Source organism: Octopus bimaculoides, chromosome 9 (genome assembly GCF_046866305.1).
Source record: "Octopus bimaculoides isolate indiv1 chromosome 9, ASM4686630v1, whole genome shotgun sequence".
In the NCBI taxonomy this organism is placed as follows: Eukaryota; Metazoa; Mollusca; class Cephalopoda; order Octopoda; family Octopodidae; genus Octopus; species Octopus bimaculoides.
This window is the reverse complement of record NC_142936.1, coordinates 68,558,761-68,581,136: the sequence shown is the minus strand read 5'-3', so window position 1 is coordinate 68,581,136 and position 22,376 is coordinate 68,558,761. Positions and strand designations below refer to the sequence as shown.

Here is a 22,376-nt window from a genome sequence, read left to right as displayed (position 1 = left end):
ACATATGTTTGTCGTTATCTATTTCGCCTTAACAAAATTTACTGCGAACCTACAATCAGTGTGTGTTGTTTTTGTTTTTATTCAATCATGGCTCAGCGGAGGACGGTGACACCTATCATAGCTACAATTCGGAATTGGTTCCTCGGAGTAAGTTAACTGGTGGTGTATTTTTTACAAATATCGCAAACATGTATGATGTTAGTTCATGACTATATACACATTGTTATTTATAAATATTTTATTTAGGAATCTCCTTGCCGGAGTGTGTTAATAGTGACTTTGAACGTGATCAAGGACATAGCTTGCATGTCAATCATAATTTACATTTAAAAATTATTTCGATCCTTATGTATCATTACGACGATGAACATCAAAATATTGGGTTTCCTCGCTTTTACAGATCTAAATTTAAATTGGTCTTTTAACTTCGCTTCCTCGCTTTTGCAGTACAAAAGTTAAATTGGTCTTTTAATATGGTCCTACGTGTTTAAGCTTCGATCTTTATGGTGAATACCTTAACGAAACACCACTAAATTCAATACTTTACTGTTTCACTGTTCTGTGTTTTAATTTCGCTGTGGCTCCACTTTTCACTTTAAATTGTCGTCACAGATTACTGGGTGTTTTCTCCTTTAAAATCAGTTGAAAAAGCTTTAATTGAAAAAAAAAAAAAAAAAAACTAAAACACACTTCAATTTTCACAAAAATAACAAAGCCCCACTTTCTAGGGAACTAAGAAACCCAATATGAATGTAGACTCATAAAAGCACGAATGTGTCAGATATTTACAAGTACCTTCTCTGTTGACGTTTCTAATTGTGCTTGTATTTTAATAAAGCTTCCGTGCAGCTAATGTTTTTTTGGTAAAATAATTATAATAATTTGAAGTTTTGATAATATATGCTGATCAAACTAAAGCGTTTGACCCGGTGACAAATTTAAAAAAAAAAATTAGTTTAATAGGTGTAAACGCTTTAGTTTGACCAAACACTCTAATTCGGATTCTTTTGATCTATACCACTGTTTTCTATTACTGTACATATTAGTGTAGAAACCAAACCAAAACAGACTATGGAACCTGTTGCAGACTCTGACCTTACCAGTTCCTGTGAAGCCATCCAACCCATGCCAGCATGGAAAACAGACATTAAATGACAGGCTGCCCCAGCAAGTTGTCACGTGACCTTAGACAGTGTCACGTGACAACTTGCAGGGGCAGCCTGCTGGAGCCTAGCAGCAGGTAGTTGGACGCTGACACTCGTTGATGCTGCATCGAAGAGGCCAGGGAATAGAAGAAAGAAGACATGCACCCAACACCAGAGCTGAAGACACCTCCGAAAAGGGGGGGCCCCGCCACGTCAAAACGGTAGAGGAGTAGGGGCCGAAACCGGACGTGGTTCCTCCTGATGATGTCTTGAGCTAACTGGATCCTATAAAGGAGCTGTTGCGGTAGCAGACCACGAAACATGGTTGAAATTCCTTCCTGCTGGTCAAACTAAAGCGTTTGACCCGGTGACAAAAATTTTTTTAAAAATTAGTCTAGTTTGACCAAACACTCTAATTCGGATTCTTTTGATCTATACCACTGTTTTCTATTACTGTACATATTAGTGAAGCTATATGTGTACATTGGATTCCTGGTTATGTTAACAATTTGGGGGAGAGGGTCTCTTGATGTTTGTACTATATTAGTTTCTCATTGTTTACTCTAAATTTACTGAAATGCCAATAAATTAATCTTTTTGATACCAACCCATCTGAGAGCACACCTGGTTCTATGATACAAAGTTCCCGTTTAAAAGTGATTTAAAATGAAAACTCTCAATCAAAATTTTGTGTTAATTTATGTCTGTTTTCCATGCTGGCATGGGTTGGATGGCGTGACAGGAACTGGTAAGGTCAGAGTCTGCAACAGGTTCCATAGTCTGTTTTGGTTTGGTTTCTACAGCTAGATGTCCATCCTAATACCAATGACTCCACAGAGTGTACTGGGTGCATTTTATGTGGCACCATCACAGGTGCTTTTTAAATTGCACCAGCATTGATACTTTTTACATGGCACCTTGGTTTTAGGATCTCATTTCTGTTGTGGTGGGTGGGTCTTCTCAAGTACAACAATATGCTACATATCTTGGTTCTCTGTCATCTTCTTTGTAAGGCTCAGTGCTTTCAGATTGGCCTTGAAAACTTCATCCCATGTTTTCCTGGGTTTCCCTCTTCCACAACTTCCCTCCGCTTAATAATGACAAAGTTATTTTTACTAAGTTCTTCATTATTTTCAAAATCAATTGAAACAAAAGTAGTGTATTTCAATGGAATATAGAAACAGAAGGATTAAACAACACTGTGTCTTACAACTGTGAGTTGCATCTGTCCTCTCAGACTATAGCTTGAGGGATTAAAGGCTGTGGAGTAAACTGATGTAGGAAATGATAAAATACACTCCCTGTGATGGTATTCTTACCTTCCCAAACTGGTCTGTTTGTGCCTCATCAGAACTGAAGCCTTTTTTCTTTGATAAATATAAGGACATTTATATCAAGAAAGACTGAAGAATATTAATATATATTTCATTTCTTTTTGATGTTGAGCTAACATTTTTCTTGGTATAAAGTTACCAGAGAAATTGGCACCAGTGTATCACTGGTACAATTAATTTGAGAAAATATAAAGCATTTGCAGCCCTAACATGATTTGAACTCAAAATTTTATTAAATTCCACGAAACATTTAGTCTGAAATTGTCATTTCTGCTAACTCACTTCCTCAATGAAAATTAACCCTTTTGATACCAACCAACCTGAGACTGCCCCTACTTCTATGATGCAAAATGTTTTAATGTAATCTAACTGAAAACCTCCTATCAAAATTTCATGTTAATTTATATTCTAAACACCAACATAATAATGACAAAGTTATTTTACTAATTTCTTTATTTAAGAGGAGAGAAGACTATGCTGGTTTGGTAGTGTAATGCATATAGATGAGGAGAGAGCTACATAAAGATGTGCCAAGCTCTAATCATGGAGGGAACCTGTGGAAGGGGTAGACCCAAGAAGCTGTAGGATGAAGTGGTGAAAAAGGATCTTCAGGTGCTGGGCCTCACTGAGGAACCAGGAGTTGTGATTTGTCGCACTTGAGAAGACATGTCAAGTTAAATAAAATCGCTGCCATCCATACATACAGGCCTGTCCTTTACAGGTGCTGCTGCCACATATAATGCAATCATGCTGTATAAGTGTGGCATGTGAAAAGCACTCGGCACACTCTGTAAAGTAGTTGGCAATAGGAAGGATATCCAGCTGTAGAAACTATGCCACAAAAGAAAATTGGGGTCCAGACTGCTCCCCAGTTGGCCAGCTCCTGTCAAACCGTCCAACCCATACCAGCATAGAAAACAGATGTCAAACGATGATGATGATACTATTTGAAATAAAGGCAGTGTATTCCAATAGAAATATGGTAATAAAAGGGTTAATGTCCAAAGTCATGGAGAATAAATTCATGTTGATAAACTAATCTATGTTTTAATACGTTTCCATTTGTTTTTGTTTCAGTTCAAGCATCAATCACCTCTTCGTTATGAAGAAGAATATGCTAAAAGGTAAAAAAGAAAATTATGAAATTAGTTATAATTTTGTTGCATGTCAAGAGTAACATTTGTAAAATGATTTCTTTAAACTTTAATAAATTGTGTTTCTCTGATTTTGCATGGGTCAGATAGAATCCATTGAGGCTAATTTTCTTTTGCTTCAAGCTTAAAATGCGACATTGCTGGCATAATTTCGTTATATCTATATTCCACAACCTACGGAAGTACCCGAAGTGAGATGTTTTGATTTTGTCGAGTTACATCGAAGGAATGCCATCATATAAGCACAGGCTTGGCCATGTGGTTAAGAAATTTACTTTGTTATATTTTTTAGAGTTTGATCCCATTCTGTTGTATTGTGGGCATAAGTTTTTGTTTTTTTTTAATGTTGACAGTAACTGTTGCCAATTAGATTTTTCACAATCTGACTCATCTATTTCTTTCTTTGGATCCTCAACTCTTGAAAGTGTTGCAGATACGCGGTTGTCTTATGTAATGTATCATAGGCATTATAAACCTGACAGCCCATATCTCGCCAGGCCTGAACACTGCCAATTTCTTCAGAAAAGAAAGAAGAATATAACCTAATACTTTACCTGCACTTTATTAACCCTGCAAATAAAGATATATTTGACCTAACTAAACTACTACTAGCAATTGGAGGATATATTTTCCCATTCTGTGCAATTATTTCCTGTTATGAATGTTGAACGTGTACTTTGCTACAATCGATTATCTCCCTTAGATTTGTCTTTCTTTCATGTTGGTTATTCTACAGGGTGTCCACAAAGTCTGGCTACATGGAGTAAATAAAATCATAGCATAAACAATAAAATATAAGAAATAATAATTTTTTAAAGTATGTGTTAATCCCTATGTGGGTACATGGAGTAAATAAAATCATAACATAAACAATTAAATATAAATAATTTCTTTAAGTATGTGTTAATCCCCATCTACCCAGACTTTGTGGACACCCTGTAGAATATCTATGATGAATGGAAATAACTCAACCCCTTTTCTGTATTATTTCATTTGTTGAAGGCACTGAAAATGGTTGCAGAAATTTATGAGATTTTTCATTATTTAATTCACTTTGTTACTGTTCTGAATTCAAATGTTGTTAGTTATCTTTGCTTTTTTTCCTTCTGGAATTATAAAATAAGTAATAGTAACACTTTCCCATATTTTTCATCTTAATTATCTCTTTGATACTAATCCACCTAGGATGCCCTTGGTCCAGTGCTACAAACTTCTTGCTTTAAAATAATTTTAAATTAAAACCTTTCATCAAAACTTCATGTTGATTTATGTTCCAAATACCTGCTTAATAAGGATAAAATTATTTTACTAAATTTTTCATTAATTTTCAATATTAACTGAAACAAAAACGATCTATTTTAACAGAAACACAGTAGCAAAAAGGGTTGAAGAGATTTAGCTCAGTAATCAGGCATCATGAAGTTGTGTGTCTCAGAATTGTAAGATTGTGGTTTCAATTCCCTGACTGGATTGTGTATTGTATTTTTGAGTAAAACACTTCATTTCACATCACTTCATTCATCTATAAATGAGTTCCAGCAATAGCTGGGAAGTTAACCCTGCAACAGACCATCCTGTTCTAAGAGGAATGTTGCAGTCTTAGTCACTTATATGCACACAATATCTTCTTTGGCATAGTTTCTATAGCTGGATTCCCTTCCTAATGCTAATCACTTTATAAAGTGTACTGGGTGTTTTTTTTTTTGTGGCACTAACTAGCACTACTTTTATTTTATTATTGATTCTGTGAAAGTATTTTTATTTTGAACTACCCATGTTTCTTCTGTCTCTTTCTCACTTCAGAACTCAACCACCTCCAAGCTTACCTGTAGGTCCTCATCATAAACTTTCTGGTAACTATTATTATACTCGAGATGCTCGTCGAGAGGTTTTGCCACCAGTAGTAGCTTACAGCCCAACACCAGCTATTGCTGCAGGAGAATCTGCTGAGTAAGTCTTTTATATATGTGTGATGTCATTGATTTAGTGGAGGCGCAATGGCCCAGTGGTTAGGGCAGCGGACTCGCGGTCACAGGATCACGGTTTCGATTCCCAGACCGGGCGTTGTGAGTGTTTATTGAGCAAAAGCACCTAAAGCTCCACTAGGCTCCGGCAGGGGATGGTGGCGAACCCTGCTGTACTCTTTCACCACAACTTTCTCTCACTCTTACCTCCTGTTTCTGTTGTGCCTGTAATTCAAAGGGTCAGCCTTGTCACATTGTGTCACGCTGAATATCCCCGAGAACTACGTTAAGGGTACACGTGTCTGTGGAGTGCTCAGCCACTTGCACATTAATTTCACGAGCAGGCTGTTCTGTTGATCAGATCAACTGGAACCCTCGACGTCGTAAGCGACGAAGTGCCAACAACAACAACATTGATTTAGTGTAAATACTGTTAGTGGTGTTGTGTAAGTGTTTGCAGTATACTTTAGACTGTGTAAAGCATATAAGTGCTTATTTGAATTGTGTCTTGATAGGGAACAGTATTACATTTTCTATTGTGTTATGAATGCAAATTCCAACATGGAGTCAATTCTTAGGATATTAGTATTTTCTAGCAAACATATCAAGAAGTAAGCAAAAGAACACAGTAAAGACTAAGAAGATGATATCAACTTTTTTAAGCATTTTTCAACTATTGTAAAGGAGAATTTTGTGCAAGCTGATGTAAATGGTGGTTGATTTCTCCAGTCGTGCTTTACACCATATATATATATATATATATATATATATATATATATATATATATATAGAGAGAGAGAGAGAGAGAGAGAGAGAGAGAGAGAGAGAGAGAGAGAGAGTAAAAGTAACTCTGACTTCTTAGCAATATATATATATATATATATGTATATATATATATGTATATATATATATGTGTGTGTGTGTGTGCAGTCATTATCATGATCGTTCTAACATCTGCTTTTCCACACTTGCATGAGTTTCTTAATGCAGATTTTCTATGGTCAAATGTCCTTCTGTTACCAACCCTCATCTGTTTTCAAGAAAAATATTATTTCTCTTTGTGCTTTAAACGCGAAGAGCACAATAGTTGGACCTATTTTCTTGGATAATTGCAAACAAATGATTTTAATATAGACTAATATACAGGTGAAGGCCTGGTATTTGTCAGTTTGAAAACCTTTGACAGAGGAAGCTAGAGCTATCACAGAAGACAGGCAGAGTTATGTACCTTGATTAGGTATGTCAATATTGCTTTGTTGGTGCAGATCAGCATTAATTTCTTTCTTTACATAGTGAGATTTCAATTCTTGTCCACGTAGAAGTAATACAGTATCATCTTTTACAAATCTTGTGCAGTATTCTTTTACTTCCCATCCACATGGTTTCAGGTTCAGTCCTACTGAATGGCACCACGAGGAAATGGGAAATGTTTCTATTGAAGTTTTGTGAGTGAATTTGGTAGATGGTGACTAAAAGCTTGTGTGTGTGTGCATACACACACTCACACACTCTTATAGATGTATGTTTGTCTCCTTGACTTGACATCATGTGATGTTTGTGAGTGTCACTTTCACATTCATTTCCAGTCTTCTATGGAAAAGCAGGTGAGGGTTGGTGACAGGAAAGGTATCTGACTGTAGAAAAATCTACCTCTGCAAATTTTGTCTGACCCACACATTCATGGAATAGTAGATGTTAAATGATGATGAGATTGAAAGAAATTTGTTTTTAAATCCTTTTCTTATTGTGGATCTTGCTTTCATTTATTTATAGGTCTCAAGAAACAGTAAAAAAACTGCCACCAATTCCTGGCTTTGGTTATGATTGGTCTACAGGGAAATCAGAATTCAAGACGAAATGAAGATTAATATCTGATTAGATAATGTTGCTTACACACGACCATGCTACCTTGGCTGAGAAGTCCTTTGATAAAATTCAAAAGAATTGCTTGTGTAAGAATCAGAAAAAAACAAGTTATTTATAGAATTAAATACAAGTTTGTAAATGTTTGTGGTTATGTTCCTGACTTCTGAGAGAGTGCCAGGTATCTTTTTCTGTGATGCAGAAATATTATTGTACATACTGAATTAATTGATATTATCAATACCAAAGATAATAAAATAGACACTTAATAAATAATTAGTAGATCTTTTTATTGAAATTTAAACAAAACAAAGAAAGGAGGTAAAAAAATCTCAACACTGCTCTCAAAAGAGAGAAAATTATGTTCATTCAGTATTTTAGCTTCAATACATGTCAGATATAAGTATTAATATGAGTAAATATTTTGAAATTAGACTTATTTGAGCCTGATATTTTCAATCACTGTTCCTCATTTTTGAAGAAAGTCAGAAAATGCTAGGCTATTTATAAAACTTGAAGGTTTTTAAGGCTCTTTATGAGTGCATATATATTGTCAATAAAATAAAGTACTAGTCAAGTACTGTGGTCGAAATAATTGGCTGCTTTCATCCCACAAATTTCAGTCCTTGTGCCTTTATTAGAAACGATTGTAATTAAATACCTTGTGGTATTTGTTCTGGCTCTTATGTTCTGAGTTTGATAAAGCATTAGTCAACTGGAGTTGATTTAATCAACTAACCTTCCCCTCTTCCTAATTTTGAAGGTATGTTCCTATATTGGTTTCAAATTTTGGCATGAGGCCAGCAATTTTGAGGGAGGAGGTAAGTTGAGTACATTGATCCCAGTGCTCAACTGGTACTTATTTTATTGACCCTGAAAGGATAAAAGGCAAAGTTGACCGTAGCAGAATTTAAACTCTGATGTAAAGTTGGACAAGATGCCACTAAGCATTTTGCCCAGTGTGCTAATGATTCAGCCAGCTCACCATCTTAAAACTTGTCCCTATATCAGAAGCATTATTGTTATCTTGGCTTATTTGTACCAATTTCTAAATTCCCCATAATCTTTAGTTAAGTATTTCTGCTTCTTTTTTTAAACATTTTCTGCATTTATTTAATTAGTTAAAATTGAAATACCAAAAGTTTTGCATGATTTTGCAAAAAAAGTAAATGTTAGAAACACAATGCTGTTTTACGGTAGAAATAGGAAATTTTAGTTCTTGGAAAGAATTGAAATTAGCATAATGTGCTGCTAGTGTGTTGGTTTGTCAAATTTGTTGATGACCTAGCAACTACTAAAAAAAAAAAAAATAAATAAAAGTGAACAAGATGTCTAATATGATATTGGTGATCAATGAAGACATCAACAAAGAACCCAAGAATACCAACTATTCCTGCCTATTCCAATGTACTTGAAGCTACAGAAGTGATGATACTTCATTGTCAGAATTGTGTGATACCCCAGCTGCCACTATGAGAGGTTTCCTGTCTGTGGCTTGAAGAAGTTTCAGCCATTAGTAATCAATGAAGTCATTCATTGACTACACAGTATTTCAGCAAAAGATGCAGTTGTGAGGAGAAGTAGGGAGCTGAAAAACCATGACTGCTCTTGCCTGTGGTTTAATAGATGTTTGAAAGATATTTTTAAAAAGAAGCTTGTCATGTACAGAGTTTGCCAAAAAATTGTATACACACTTCAGGAAAGGAAAAATCTGTATAAATATTTAATTTGTGTAAATACCTCTATAAATATAGATGTTTTATCAAATTGCCATAACACTGAATTAAAATATACAGATTTTTCCTTTCTTGAAGTGTTTATACATTTTTTTGGTGGACTCTGTATGTGTGTGTGTGTTCATGACATTGCATAATAGTTGTAAATGAGAGTCACTGTCACAAGCTACATTGTTCATTTCTAGTCTTCTGTGAAAACATGAGCCGTGTGGATATATTGCTGTTTGAAATCTACTATGGTAAAGACTGTGGAGGCGCAATGGCCCAGTGGTTAGGGCAGTGGACTCGCGGTCATAGGATCGCAGTTTTGATTCCCAGATCGGGCGTTGTGAGTGTTTATTGAGCGAAAACACCTGAAGCTCCACTAGGCTCTGGCAGGGGATGGTGGCGAACCCTGCTGTACTCTTTCACCACAACTTTCTCTCACTCTTACTTCCTGTTTCTGTTGTGCCTGTAATTCAAAGGGTCAGCCTTGTCACGCTGAATATCCCCGAGAACTACGTTAAGGGTACACGAGTCTGTGGAGTGCTCAGCCACTTGCACGTTAATTTCACGAGCAGGCTGTTCCGTTGATCAGAACTGGAACCCTCGACGGAGTGCCAACAACAACAATGTTAAAGACTAAAATAGAATCGTACAATTGATAATGTAGTTCAAGACAACCTTAAATATAGGCTGGTCATGTGCAATGCCTTTGATCATTTACCGAATAGATAAGAGCCTGGGGTTAAACAACAACAGCTTTAAGTTAACTACAGAAACTCTGCTAACACAACATTGTCATCGTTTTAATGTCCATTTTTCCCATCCTTGCATGGCTCAGATGGAATGTGTAGTGGAAAGATTTTTCTTCTTCACTTTTGTGTATTCAATCTCCACAGAAATAAAATACTAGTATCTTTGTTCAATCATTTTATGCAGCATAGATTCAGCTCAAAGTCCTGTAGTTTACTCCATCTCATCTAAAGCTATTGCATGCCTTAGATTAGAAAAGATCGAAACATAAGATTTCTATTGTAATGAGGTTACTAAACAATTCCACCTCACCATCCAATATTAATTAGTTAAACACTATTTTTGTGTTAACATACCCAGTCAAGGAGATTTTCTATCTATGCTGCGTGCACTGTACCTTTAATTCTTATTTCTTTGATTTTATCCTGCATACTGAGATTGAAGGTGTCATATATATATATGAAGTATGTATGTACACGAGGTAGATGTTGCTGACACTAGAGAACTGTATTCTGCAGATCCAAACTGCCCCCACCCTCAACTTATTTGTTAATTAAAGTTATCCGTCCTCCTCTACGAATAATGCTCAATGCAGAGTAGGCTTTACTGCCTGCTTCTACCAGTATCAGATGTTATATTTTGAAGATTTCTGTGACCTAATGGAGGACAAAAACTACTAACTATATCGATGTTATTGGCAGAGATATGAAACTGAGGATTTATCAAAGTGAATGAGGAATACAAAATCCCTAGCATAGCACAATGGAATATATCTTGGTTGTGGTTGAAAGAAGGAGAAAGTTATTGTGCTTACTATATTACTTATATTAACACTTGCTTCTCTATTTTCAATTTGTATGATGTCCTTTGGAATATTATCTTTGATCTCTATATTATTTTGTCACATCATATATTCATCAATCTGTATTCATAAATATTTCTCTATTGCCATTAATCTAGTACATCTATAAATGACCATGCTTTAACGGATGAGGTCTAATAAAACCGAAATTTTGGAACTGTCATCATTTTTGCTAAAAGATCAAACTCCTTTCTCTCTTTCCACACAAACAGTATTATTTTCAGGTCTTATTAAGCGTTTAGTACAGAATCTGTTTGTATTTTGAGTTGCCTCCCTTACCTCTGGTTTAGTTAATCATTGTTTAACAAGATTTGACTTGCCACTGTACAGGTGTCTTGATTAATTAAAGTTGTCATGCCTACAGCAATATAGACATCAGCACTTACTTCACTGTTTAATTAATCCATATCAGTTTATAAAGTGTCTGCAACAGGCTGTCCTCAGTAACACTGAATTACAGCAGAAGAACTTGGTAGAATGATTAGAATACCAGACAAAATATGCCTTGCAGAATTAATCTAAAGCCCCTTATGGTTTGAGTTCAAATCCAGCTTCGGCCAACTTTTCTTTTTATCTTTCCAGAGTTAATAAAGTAATTTGCCAATCAATGTCTATGACCTTGTTTACATTTATGCTTCTCCAAAGATCACTCAGCTGAAAGTGATCTTTAGAGAAGATGCCATTTCTTCTGCCAAAGGTTTTCACCTTTTGAAAATGTACAGAATAAGTTACCCCTTGAAAACAGGAAGAGGATCCAGCTGTTAAACATTACCTCGATAATGTATTCATCTAATGCATGTTGGCATGGAAAAAACATTTAAAACTGAATTGAATGTATATATATATATATATATATATATATATATATATATGGCCATTGCCAGTACCGCCTGACTGGCCCTCGTGCCGGTGGCACGTAAAAGCACCCACTACACTCTTGGAGTGGTTGGCGTTAGGAAGGGCATCCAGCTGTAGAAACTCTGCCAAATCAGATTGGAGCCTGGTGTCGCCTCCTGGTCCACCAGTCCTCAGTCAAATCGTCCAACCCATGCTAGCATGGAAAGCGGACGTTAAACGACGACGATGATGATGATGATATATACTGGCACTCTGTTGGTTACAATGAGAGTTCCAGTTGACCTGATCAATGGAATAACCTGCTTGTGAAATTAATGTGCAAGCGGCTGAGCACTCCACAGATATGTGTACTTTTAATGTAGTTCCCAGGGAGATTCAGTGTGACAAGGCCCTTTGAATTACAGGTACTACTCATATTTGTCAGCTGAGTGGACTGGAGCAACGTGAAATGAAGTGTCTTGCTGAAGAACACAATCTGCTACACTTTTGCCATTTCAGCAGTAGCTTGTCTAGCCCAGAACTGTAAAAGCCTGGTAATCTAGAGTCAATAAAATCTTGGAAGGCCTGTTTTACAGCATTCCCAGAATTAAATTTTTTTCCTATCAAAAAGTTATCCAAATTCTGGAAGAAGTGGTAGTCAGTGGGGGCAAGATCAGGTAAGTATGGTGGATGATGGAGAACTTCCAACTCCAACTCCTGTAGTTTCGCCATTGTCATTTTTGTGATGTGTGGTCTGGCGTTGTCTTGCAATAAAATAAGAGTGGATCATTTTGAGAAAGTAGCATAATGCAGGCTTCCAAATGTTGCTGTTTCTGATTTTCATTAAGTTCTGGTGGAACCCACTTATCCAGCTTTTCACTTTACCAATTTGAACTAGGTGAGTCAATATTGTTTGCTTGCTAACATCAAACAACAATGATAATTCACGGGCACTTTGAGATGGATCTGACTCGACGGTGGCTTTCAGTTCGTCATTATCCACTTTTGTTTCTGGTCGACCACGTTGCTCATTTGTGAGGTCAAATTTACCAGAACGAAATTTTGCAAACCAATTTGATATTGTCTGCTGTGTAATAACATTAGAATGAAATACTCTGAAATAACATTAGAATGAAATATTCTGATTTGTCTGTAATGCTGTATGTCCAAGAAAGAACTCATATTTCAAAACTATGAATTTCTGACTTATCATCTCTAAACGAAAATAGCAAAAAATAATTTATAAATACTTTATAAAGTGCAAAATGAGTTAGAATAAAGAAATAGATGTGTCAGCTTTCTAATAAAAAATAAAGATTGTCGAAATATAATAACGGCATAAAATGAGCAGCGATCAAAGTTTACCATATACCTTACTACAAATTTCATACTTGACGACCTAATAACAATAAATGTCAAATGGATCATGAAATACCCCAAAATTCAGAACCACTATTGTAAGGTGTGATATGAGGGAGCTTTAGCTGCAATTTCTAGCAAAGAGCAGTAATACAGTAGAGCACTCATGGGCAACCTGCGACTCATAGGACTTTCTGAATGGCATGTTTAATGAAAAATTACCTTGAATTTTTTTTAGTTGTGTGGCCTACCTAATGATAATCCATGTCTCATGTGGCCCACTTCTCAACAAAGGTTGCCATGCTTGCTGTAGAGGCTCCCTCATTGACTTGGCAAGGAAGGGAAATGATGTTGAGAAGGTGAAGAAACTGGATTATTGATCAAATCATTACGAAATCGAATGTGGTGTTCTCTTAACTTCTAGATGTGTGGTTTAGTAAGAGAAAGGGCATTTGGCTATAGAAACTTTTTTCAACAAATCTCATTTTAACTCATATAGCAGAAAGGAAGAAAGATGAAAAAAGAGACAATGTAAGGGCTTGCAGACCCTTTAATCTGACTGAGGTTTTGACAATCTCTCTACTGTTGGTGCCATGATTAGACACATTCGGTATATTCTGCATTATGAAGGGCATCTGGCCATGGAAATATAAACAATGAAATGTATGACGTGGTCTTCTGGTCTGTCTGGAGCACTGACTTGCACTGTAACAACTTATCCAATTCATGCCCACGTGTTAAGCAGATGTAAAATGATGTTAATATGATGATGATTGATGGTTGACGATGGTGATTAATGAAAATGATGACAGTGACAATGACTGATGATGATTGGTAATAATGAGGATTGATGATGATGATGAGGAGGAGGATGGTGGTGGTAGGGCATTGGCAGCAGTGGCAGTCCAGTGGAAGAAATGATTTGGACTAGGACTAAATTCTGACTAATGTTAAATATTCTTTTCTACTTCAGGCACAAGGCCTGAAATTTTGGGGGAGGGGGGCCAGTTGATTAAATCGACCCCAGTACACAACTGGTACTTAATTTATCGACCCCCCAAAAGGATGAATGGCAAAGTCAACCTTGGCGGAATTTGAACTCAGAATGTATGAACGAAATACTGCTAAGCATTTTGCCCGATGTGCTAACATTTCTGCCAGCTCACCGCCTTTCATGTTAAATATTAAAAGAAAAAACATTTCAAGTACATCTTGGCAAGAAATTTCTAAAAGAATGATTTATTAAGAATATCTGATGTGAGACTACAACCAATGAAGTATATACGATGCCCAGTTATTCATAGTTGAAAGCGCTTTGGGAATTTCCCTTATATTCATTAATTAAAAAAAGCTAAATATCTATGTTGTCATGCCTTGATTACTTCATATGATGACATTCCTTTAGTAATGATTATCCTAATCAATTATATATCAACTATGGAACTTTTTCAAGTAGAACGTTTGTTATAATAGACAGCCCTGGTTGCTCAATATGTAATTACCCATAAATAAACAGCATCTAATCATTATAGTCACTTTAAGATTGATGGAAACGCATCAAAGTAAGATTTAAATGTTTAACAAGGAGAAACTAGTTTTCCATACATCAAAATTGAGTCCACACAGCAACTGGAAACCATTTTTATAGGTTTTTAGTGGTTCAGACGAAATACTTTGCAGCATTTTGTTCTGTCTGCTTTATGTTTTGAGTTCAAATTCCTTTGAGGTTGACTTTGTCCTTTTGTCATTGTGTGTGTGTGTGTGTGTGAGTGAGGTGTCAGTAAAATAAAGTACACATTGAGCACTAAGGTCAATGTAATCAACTAACCCCCTACCTCTGAAATTGTTGACCTTGTGCCAAAATTTGAAATCATGATCATGATCATTATTATTATTATTATTATTATTATTATTATTATTATTATTATTATTATTAAGGTGACAAACTGACAGAATCGTTAACATGCTGGGCAAAATGCTTAGCGGCTTCTCCTCTGTCTTTATGTTTTGAGTTAAATTCCGCTGAGGTTGATTTTGCCTTTCATCTTTTCAGGTTCAATAAAATTAAAATAGGTACCAGTTGGATACTGGGGTCATAATCGACTCCCTTGTACCTATAGTACAAAGGATTATTATTTTTATTATTGCATTCTGAGTTCAAATGTCACTGAGATTGATATTGCCTTGAACACTAGCATTGATGTAGTTGATGTACCACACCTCTAAAACTGCTGGCCTTGTGCCAAAATTTGAGACCATTATCATTATGATCTGGCAAGCTGTCAGAATTGTTAGCCCACCAGACAAAATGTTTAGAGGCATTTCATGTCTTTACATCAATTTCAAGCTTCTTGTCTGTAATAGAAAAAATTATTGTTAAGCCGGAGAGCTGAGAGAATCATTAGTGTATCAGCAGACAAAATGTTCAATGACATTTTGTCTGTCTTTATGCTCTGAGTTCAAATTCTGCTGAAGTGGTGGTAGTGGTGATGGTGGTGTTGGTGGTGGTGTTGCTGTTGGTGGTGGTGGTGATGGTGGTGGTGGTAGTGGCGGCAACAATGGCAGTGGTGATGGGGGTAGTGATTGTGGTGGCAGTGGCAGCGGTGGCAGTGGTGTTGGTGGGGGTGTGGTGTTGGTAGTGATGGTGATGTGGTGGTGGTGGTTATGGTGGTAACAAATATAGATATGCGTAAATCTATGATATGTGTCAAACTGTCTGATTTCAATTGATATTAATGAACTGAAAAGTCCGCAGTTGATAATCCATCATCAAGTACTGCATTATGTCATTAGTCACAACACTCAACTGTCAAATGACCTGGTCTACCTGATTGCAAAAGAGTGTGATGTTTGATTGGCAAGTGTTTTGTTAGCTAGCAGTGCTGAGTTTCAATTTTGCCAAGGTGAGGGAGAGACAGACACCATAACAAGACCAAATTGTCAAATAAGGCCTCTGCAAATTCAGTGGGGACATCATTATCATCATCATCATCATCATCATCATCATCATCATCATCATCAACATCATCAACAGCCTCTTTCTCCTTATCATCATAAACAACCTCCTCCTCCTCCTCCTCCTCCTCCTCCTCCTCCTCCTTCTCATCATCATCATCATCATCATCATCATCATCATCAACAACAACCTCTTCCTCCTGTTGTCATTGTTGTTGTCCTTGTCATCATCATCATCATCGTTTTAACATTTATTTTTCCATGTTTGCATGGGGCAGACAGAATTTACTGAAGTAGATTTTCTTTCATTGGATGCCCTTCCATTCATCAACCCTCACCTGTTTCTAAGCAAGGTAAATATTTCCCAATGACAAGTTTTCATGGAAGATTGGAAAATAAATGACATGACTTGTGTGACAATGATGCTTGTCTACATGATGCATGATGTCAAGACAAGGGCACACACACACACATACACACATTCATACACACTCACACACACATACACTCAAACACACACACACATTCACACACTCACACAGATACTCATACACTCAAAAACACACACACACATACATTCACACACACACACTCGCACACACACATTCACACACTCACACACATACACTCAAACACACACACACAAACACTCACACACACACACATTCACTTAAACACACACACTCACACACACACACTCACACACACACATACACTCAAACACTCACACACATACAATCACACACACACTCACACACATACACTCTAACACATACACTCACACACGTGCACACACACACACCCACACACACACATACACTCACACATTACACACATATGATGAGCTTCTTTCAGTTTCTGTCTATCATATCTACTCACAAGGCTTTTGTTGTCCAGATCTATAGAAAGAAACCCCAATAAAAATATAAACTACAGGAACATGTAAAACTTACTGTCATCTTCTAAATATTCGAAGTCATACTAACCAATGTAATTCAGTAATCTTTAAATGACATCAGAATGTTTCATCTCATTATAATGATGGTTTCAAATTTTGGCACAAGGCCAGCAATTTCAAGGGAAGTGGGTAAATCAATTACTTTGACCATAGTGTTCAACTGGTACTTATTTCATCAACCCTGAAAGGATAAAAGGCAAACTGACCCCAATGCTATTTGAACTCTATATAATAATAGCTGGTATAAATGTTGGTTGGCTGGTTGGATGGTTGGTTGTTTCTATGCTCATGCTTTACATCTTATAGAGAGAGAGTGGAGGCACAATGGCCCAGTGGTTAGGGCAGCGGACTCGCGGTCATAGGATCGCGGTTTCGATTCCCAGACCGGGCATTATGAGTGTTTATTGAGCGAAAACACATAAAGTTCCACAGGGCTCCGGCAGAGGATGGTGGCGAACCCTGCTGTACTCTTTCACCACAACTTTCTCTCACTCTTTCTTCCTGTTCCTGTTGTACCTGTATTTCAAAGGGGCCAGCCTTGTCACACTCTGTGTCACGCTGAATCCCCTCGAGAACTACGTTAAGGGTACATGTGTCTGTGGAGTGCTCAGCCACTTGCACATTAATTTCACGAGCTAGCTGTTCCGTTAATTGGATCAACTGGAACCCTCATCGTCGTAACCGATGGAGTGCCAACCATAGAGAGAGAAGGAGTGTGTGTCTCTGTGAGTAGCTTTTGAATGCTTTTCTACCAGCAAAGTGAAATGTTGCAAATGACCTGAATAAATGAAAAATGGGTAGTTTGTGCAAACAATAAGCATTAGCAATAGCTATCAACAAACGAAAAGTCAACTTTCCAATCCAATATTTACATGCTAATATATATATATATATATATATACACATACATAAAAGAAAGAGACATGGCAAAGGAATAAATGATTATGTTATGGCTCCTATATAGCAGATATATAAGAGCCAGCCCTACTCTTTTTATCTTCCCCACTTCTTCCAATATTTACTATCAATTACACCTCCATTTTCATTCATCATTCACTACATGAACCTCTACCCCGATCTCTAACCAGCTGTCACTCACCTCACGCACTCTTATATAAAATGCAGGTAGTAGTCATGTATCTCTTCTATAGCACGGCACCTGTTCCCCTGTCATACTTTAGCCTCTCAGCACCCTACATAAAGCCACCTTGCTCTCTACTACAATCTCATTCAGTTGAAGAGTTTATCTCTTTGTCATGCAATTTATTCTATTATTTGCATTGTCAGGCAAATAATAGGTTGCAAACAGAAGCAACGTACCGTCATTGATGGAGTAGAGCTGAAACCTATGATATCACAGAAAGCTTCAGATTGCTTATGAAGACGACACTATTGACATGAATACTTTGGGGAAAAGGATGAAAAAGTTTAACCCTTTGGTATTCAGATTGTTTTATCAAATGTATTGCTTATTCTCATTTTTCTGAATTAATCATGCGTCATCTTGCAGCTTTGAGATTTTGATAAAGTAACTGTTAATTTTTAGAATGATGTTGTAGGGTTGGTGTGAGGGGCCAGATTTGGCTAGTTTGAACTTAAAGCAAGTAGAATATTTTAGCTGGATGTAGCCAATTTAAATGCTAAAGGGTTAAAGAAGATGAAACCAGCATCAAAGGTAAACCACACAATGGGAAACCATTCACAGCAATTGGATGAATTGATTCTCATGGTCAGACGAATTATGGTCAGTGGGCTTGCTGTAGAGTAGTCACAATGGATTATAGAGGTGTCTTCCAGTATAACCTTGGGTCAACCAAAGCCTAGTGAGTGGGTTTGATAGACAGAAAGTGAAAGAACCCATTGTATATATATATATATATATATATATATCGATCAGGTGTGTACCTGATCGATTTGGAAATTCGTTTTCCCACATTATTCAAATATATACATAAGTGTGTGTGTGTGTGTGTGTGTGAAAAGGTTGAATTATATTTCATCCTTTTTATTTTGGAGGGTTCCAAAAAATGATTTCTAATAAAGATTCTTCATATTTTGGTGGTAGTTTTCTGGCATAAGTTAGGGAATATGAAAATAATACTTGTATATGGTGTGTTATGTGAATTTATGGAAAGGTATCCCATAGAACTCAACAAATTTGTTAAAAATGGAGAAGATGTTAAAATTAGTCAATGCATTATATATCGATACTCATAATTTAAAATTCTTTCCTAGCTATATTATCTCCCTTACATTGTTATTTTCAATTTACTGCATTTAACTAAACCTCTGAACGTTCTTTATAATATTTATGGCCACAGCAAGTATTTACTATCTATATATGTAATATTAACAAGTAATTTCCTGATTTTTATATTTTTCTTTATATTTAATACATACAAATGAGTATTTCCTTATATTTAACACATACAAATGAGTATTAGTTCTTACATTTTCGTTGCATTCTAGCAGCCTCCTATTTACTACATTCACTAGTTTAATTTCATTCTAACGCACAATTATTTTTAAATACACACCATACCTAATATTGTTTATAACTGTCAAGTCATATCCTAATTCAAACATAACTACGCTTTTCCACTGGACTTTTCTATTAAACTTCCTTTCATACATGACTTATTTAGAGTCATGTACACACACATACAAACACACACACACACACACACACATATATTTAAAAAAGTAAATAAAGTTGGAAAAGGCACAGAAGTATATTTTAGGGAATGTTTGATATTTTTGTTACAGTGATTGATTAAAAATACAGCCAGTTTCGATGTATCCATCAAATATTAGGAAGAATTTTAAAGAGAAGAAAAAAATTGGGGTTTAACAGTTTGTACTCATATTTAAGTTCTTAGTCAAATATGGGTACTAACTGTTAACTCCCAATTTTTTTTCCTCTCTTTAAAATTCTACCTAATATTTGATGGATTCAGCAAATCTGGTTATATTTTAAATCACTCACTGCAACAAAAATATCAAACATTCCCTAAAATATACTTCTGTGCCTTTTCCAACTTTATTTACTTTTTTAACTATAATTTCCAATTTGTATGGACACTTAACCCCTTTTCAACTATATATGTGTGTGTGTGTGTGTGTATATATCTGTGTGTGTCTGTGTTTGTCCCCCCATTACTGCTTGACAACCATTGTTGGTGTGTTTGTGTCCCCATAACTTAGCAGTTCAGCAAGACATACCGATAGAATAAGTACTAAGCTTAAGAAATAAGTCCTCAGGTTGATTTGCTTGACTAAAAGAACCCTTCAAGGCAGTGCTCCAGCATGGCTGCAGTCAAATGACTGAAACAAATAAAAGAATAAATAAACTATACTCTGTACATTTTCTAATTCGTTTATTTGCAGGAGTGGCTGTGTGGTAAGTAGCTTGCTTACCAACCACATGGTTCCAGGTTCAGTCCCACTGTGTGGCATCTTAGGCAAGTGTCTTCTACTTTAGCCTCGGGTCGACCAAAGCCTTGTGAGTGGATTTGGTAGACGGAAACTGAAAGAAGCCTGTCGTATATATGTATATATATATATATATATATATATGTGTGTCTGTGTTTGTCCCCCTAGCATTACTTGACAACCGATGCTGGTGTGTTTATGTCCCCGTCACTTAGCGGTTTGGCAAAAGAGACTGATAGAATAAGTACTAGGCTTACAAAGAATAAGTCCTGGGGTCGATTTGCTCAACTAAAGGCGGTGCTCCAGCATGGCCGCAGTCAAATGATTGAAACAAGTAAAAGAGTAGTAGAGTATACATAGATACACACACACACACACACACATATGCATCCAGACACACGCACGCACATACACACATGCACGCACACACATACACACATGCATTCATATATTCATTTATTCATACATGCACAGGCACACACAAATGTTATAATAATAATAATGATTATTTGCTCTTAGTAGTATTACATTTAACTAAACTTGTACTCTTATAATTGTGTTACCATTGTAACTACTCAATCGGTTTATGTAATAGTTAGACACATAATATCTTAGATTGCAGATATAAACTTCATCTTGGCTAATTAAATTTATCTTGCAAATCTATTCTCTCTACATATCATTAAGCATAGTTTAGTTCTTTTAAAATAATCATTTCCTACTGTAAAAAAAAAAAAATTCAATAACACCAAAAATATTTTAAAAAAGAAACGGTATTGATAAACTTTAGGCAAGGAGGTTCTTGACACAAAAGCAATGGCCATGTTCAACATTGAGAAACGAGTGCATGGTAATATGATAGCAGGCAGTCTGCTTACAACTAGTGGAGTGAAGGGTTAGGGAAGTTGTTGTTGAGGCATGCTGACATAACACTTAAGCAGTGTACTAGTTCCTCATGTGAATATTATGCTTCAGAACTTTTGCATTCCATTACTAACAAATGAATTCTCTTTGTATACAAAAATTAATAACATAATTTGAGGAGAAGTAGAATAAAGAGCGCATTGTGTTGTAACCATCATCATCATCTTTATCATCACCACCATCATCATCAGCTGCAGTAGCAGTAGTTAAAATGCCAGCAGCTACATCATAAAACCAGTGTAGTTAGCTTGTTCTTTTCCTTTGCTAGCAAAGATTAGATGAGTCTGCAATACAGCACCACCATTACTCTTGATTCTGTGTTATCTCGATCTCGAGGCCAAAATTCTTGAAATCTGTAAACCATGTTACACCCATATTTTTTGTAACATAATTTCCTTCTGTTTTTTTTTAACTTTTAAAACATTTTTGTTCTCTAATATTAACTAAACTGGATATTTATTTTCTAAATCAGGTTTGACAGAAAAGCTTAAAAAAATATTGTATTATCCCTATCATCATCATCGTCATCATTGTTGTTTTAACATCCATTTTTTCATGCCTGTATGGGTCAGACAGAGTTTACTGAGGCAGATTTTCTATAGCAAGATGCCTTTCCTGTTACAAACCCTCATCTGTTTCCAAACAAGATAATATTTCCATATAACCGGACATATTCTCACAGAATATATCTTTTATGGCAGTGGCACTCATTTACAAATATCATGCAGTGTCAAAACAAGGAAACACAAACATACACACACACACACACACACACACACACACACACACACAAGCAAACATACACACATATATATGGCAGGATTCTTTCAATTTCCATGAACCAAATCCAGTCATGAGGCTTGGGTTAGCCTGGTAAGGTAAAGGTAAAGGTTACCTTCTCGAGTTATGCCGATTCATAAGGGCCGGTTTCCCAGTTTCCATGGCGTATAAATTCCCCACCTGGACAGGATGCCGGTTCATCACAGGATTACTCATTTTTGCCAGATGAGTGGACTGGAGTAATGTGAAGTGAAGTGTTTTGCTCAAGAACACAACACATCGCTCAGACCAAGAATCAAAACCACAATTTTACAATCCAACACTGTAACCACTGAGCC

At 36.2% G+C, this 22,376-nt stretch overlaps 1 protein-coding gene across 1 annotated transcript; it reads left to right on the top strand.

Annotated features, from left to right (window-relative positions):
- Positions 1-38: 38 nt before the first annotated feature.
- LOC106883047 (NADH dehydrogenase [ubiquinone] 1 alpha subcomplex subunit 7) lies at positions 39-7,602 on the top strand. Its single transcript, XM_014933920.3, has 4 exons — positions 39-147; positions 3,557-3,603; positions 5,437-5,583; positions 7,371-7,602. The coding sequence occupies exons 1-4, from the start codon at positions 88-90 to the stop codon at positions 7,456-7,458; spliced, it is 342 nt and encodes a 113-aa protein (XP_014789406.1). The 5' UTR covers positions 39-87; the 3' UTR covers positions 7,459-7,602.
- The last annotated feature ends 14,774 nt before the right edge of the window (positions 7,603-22,376 follow it).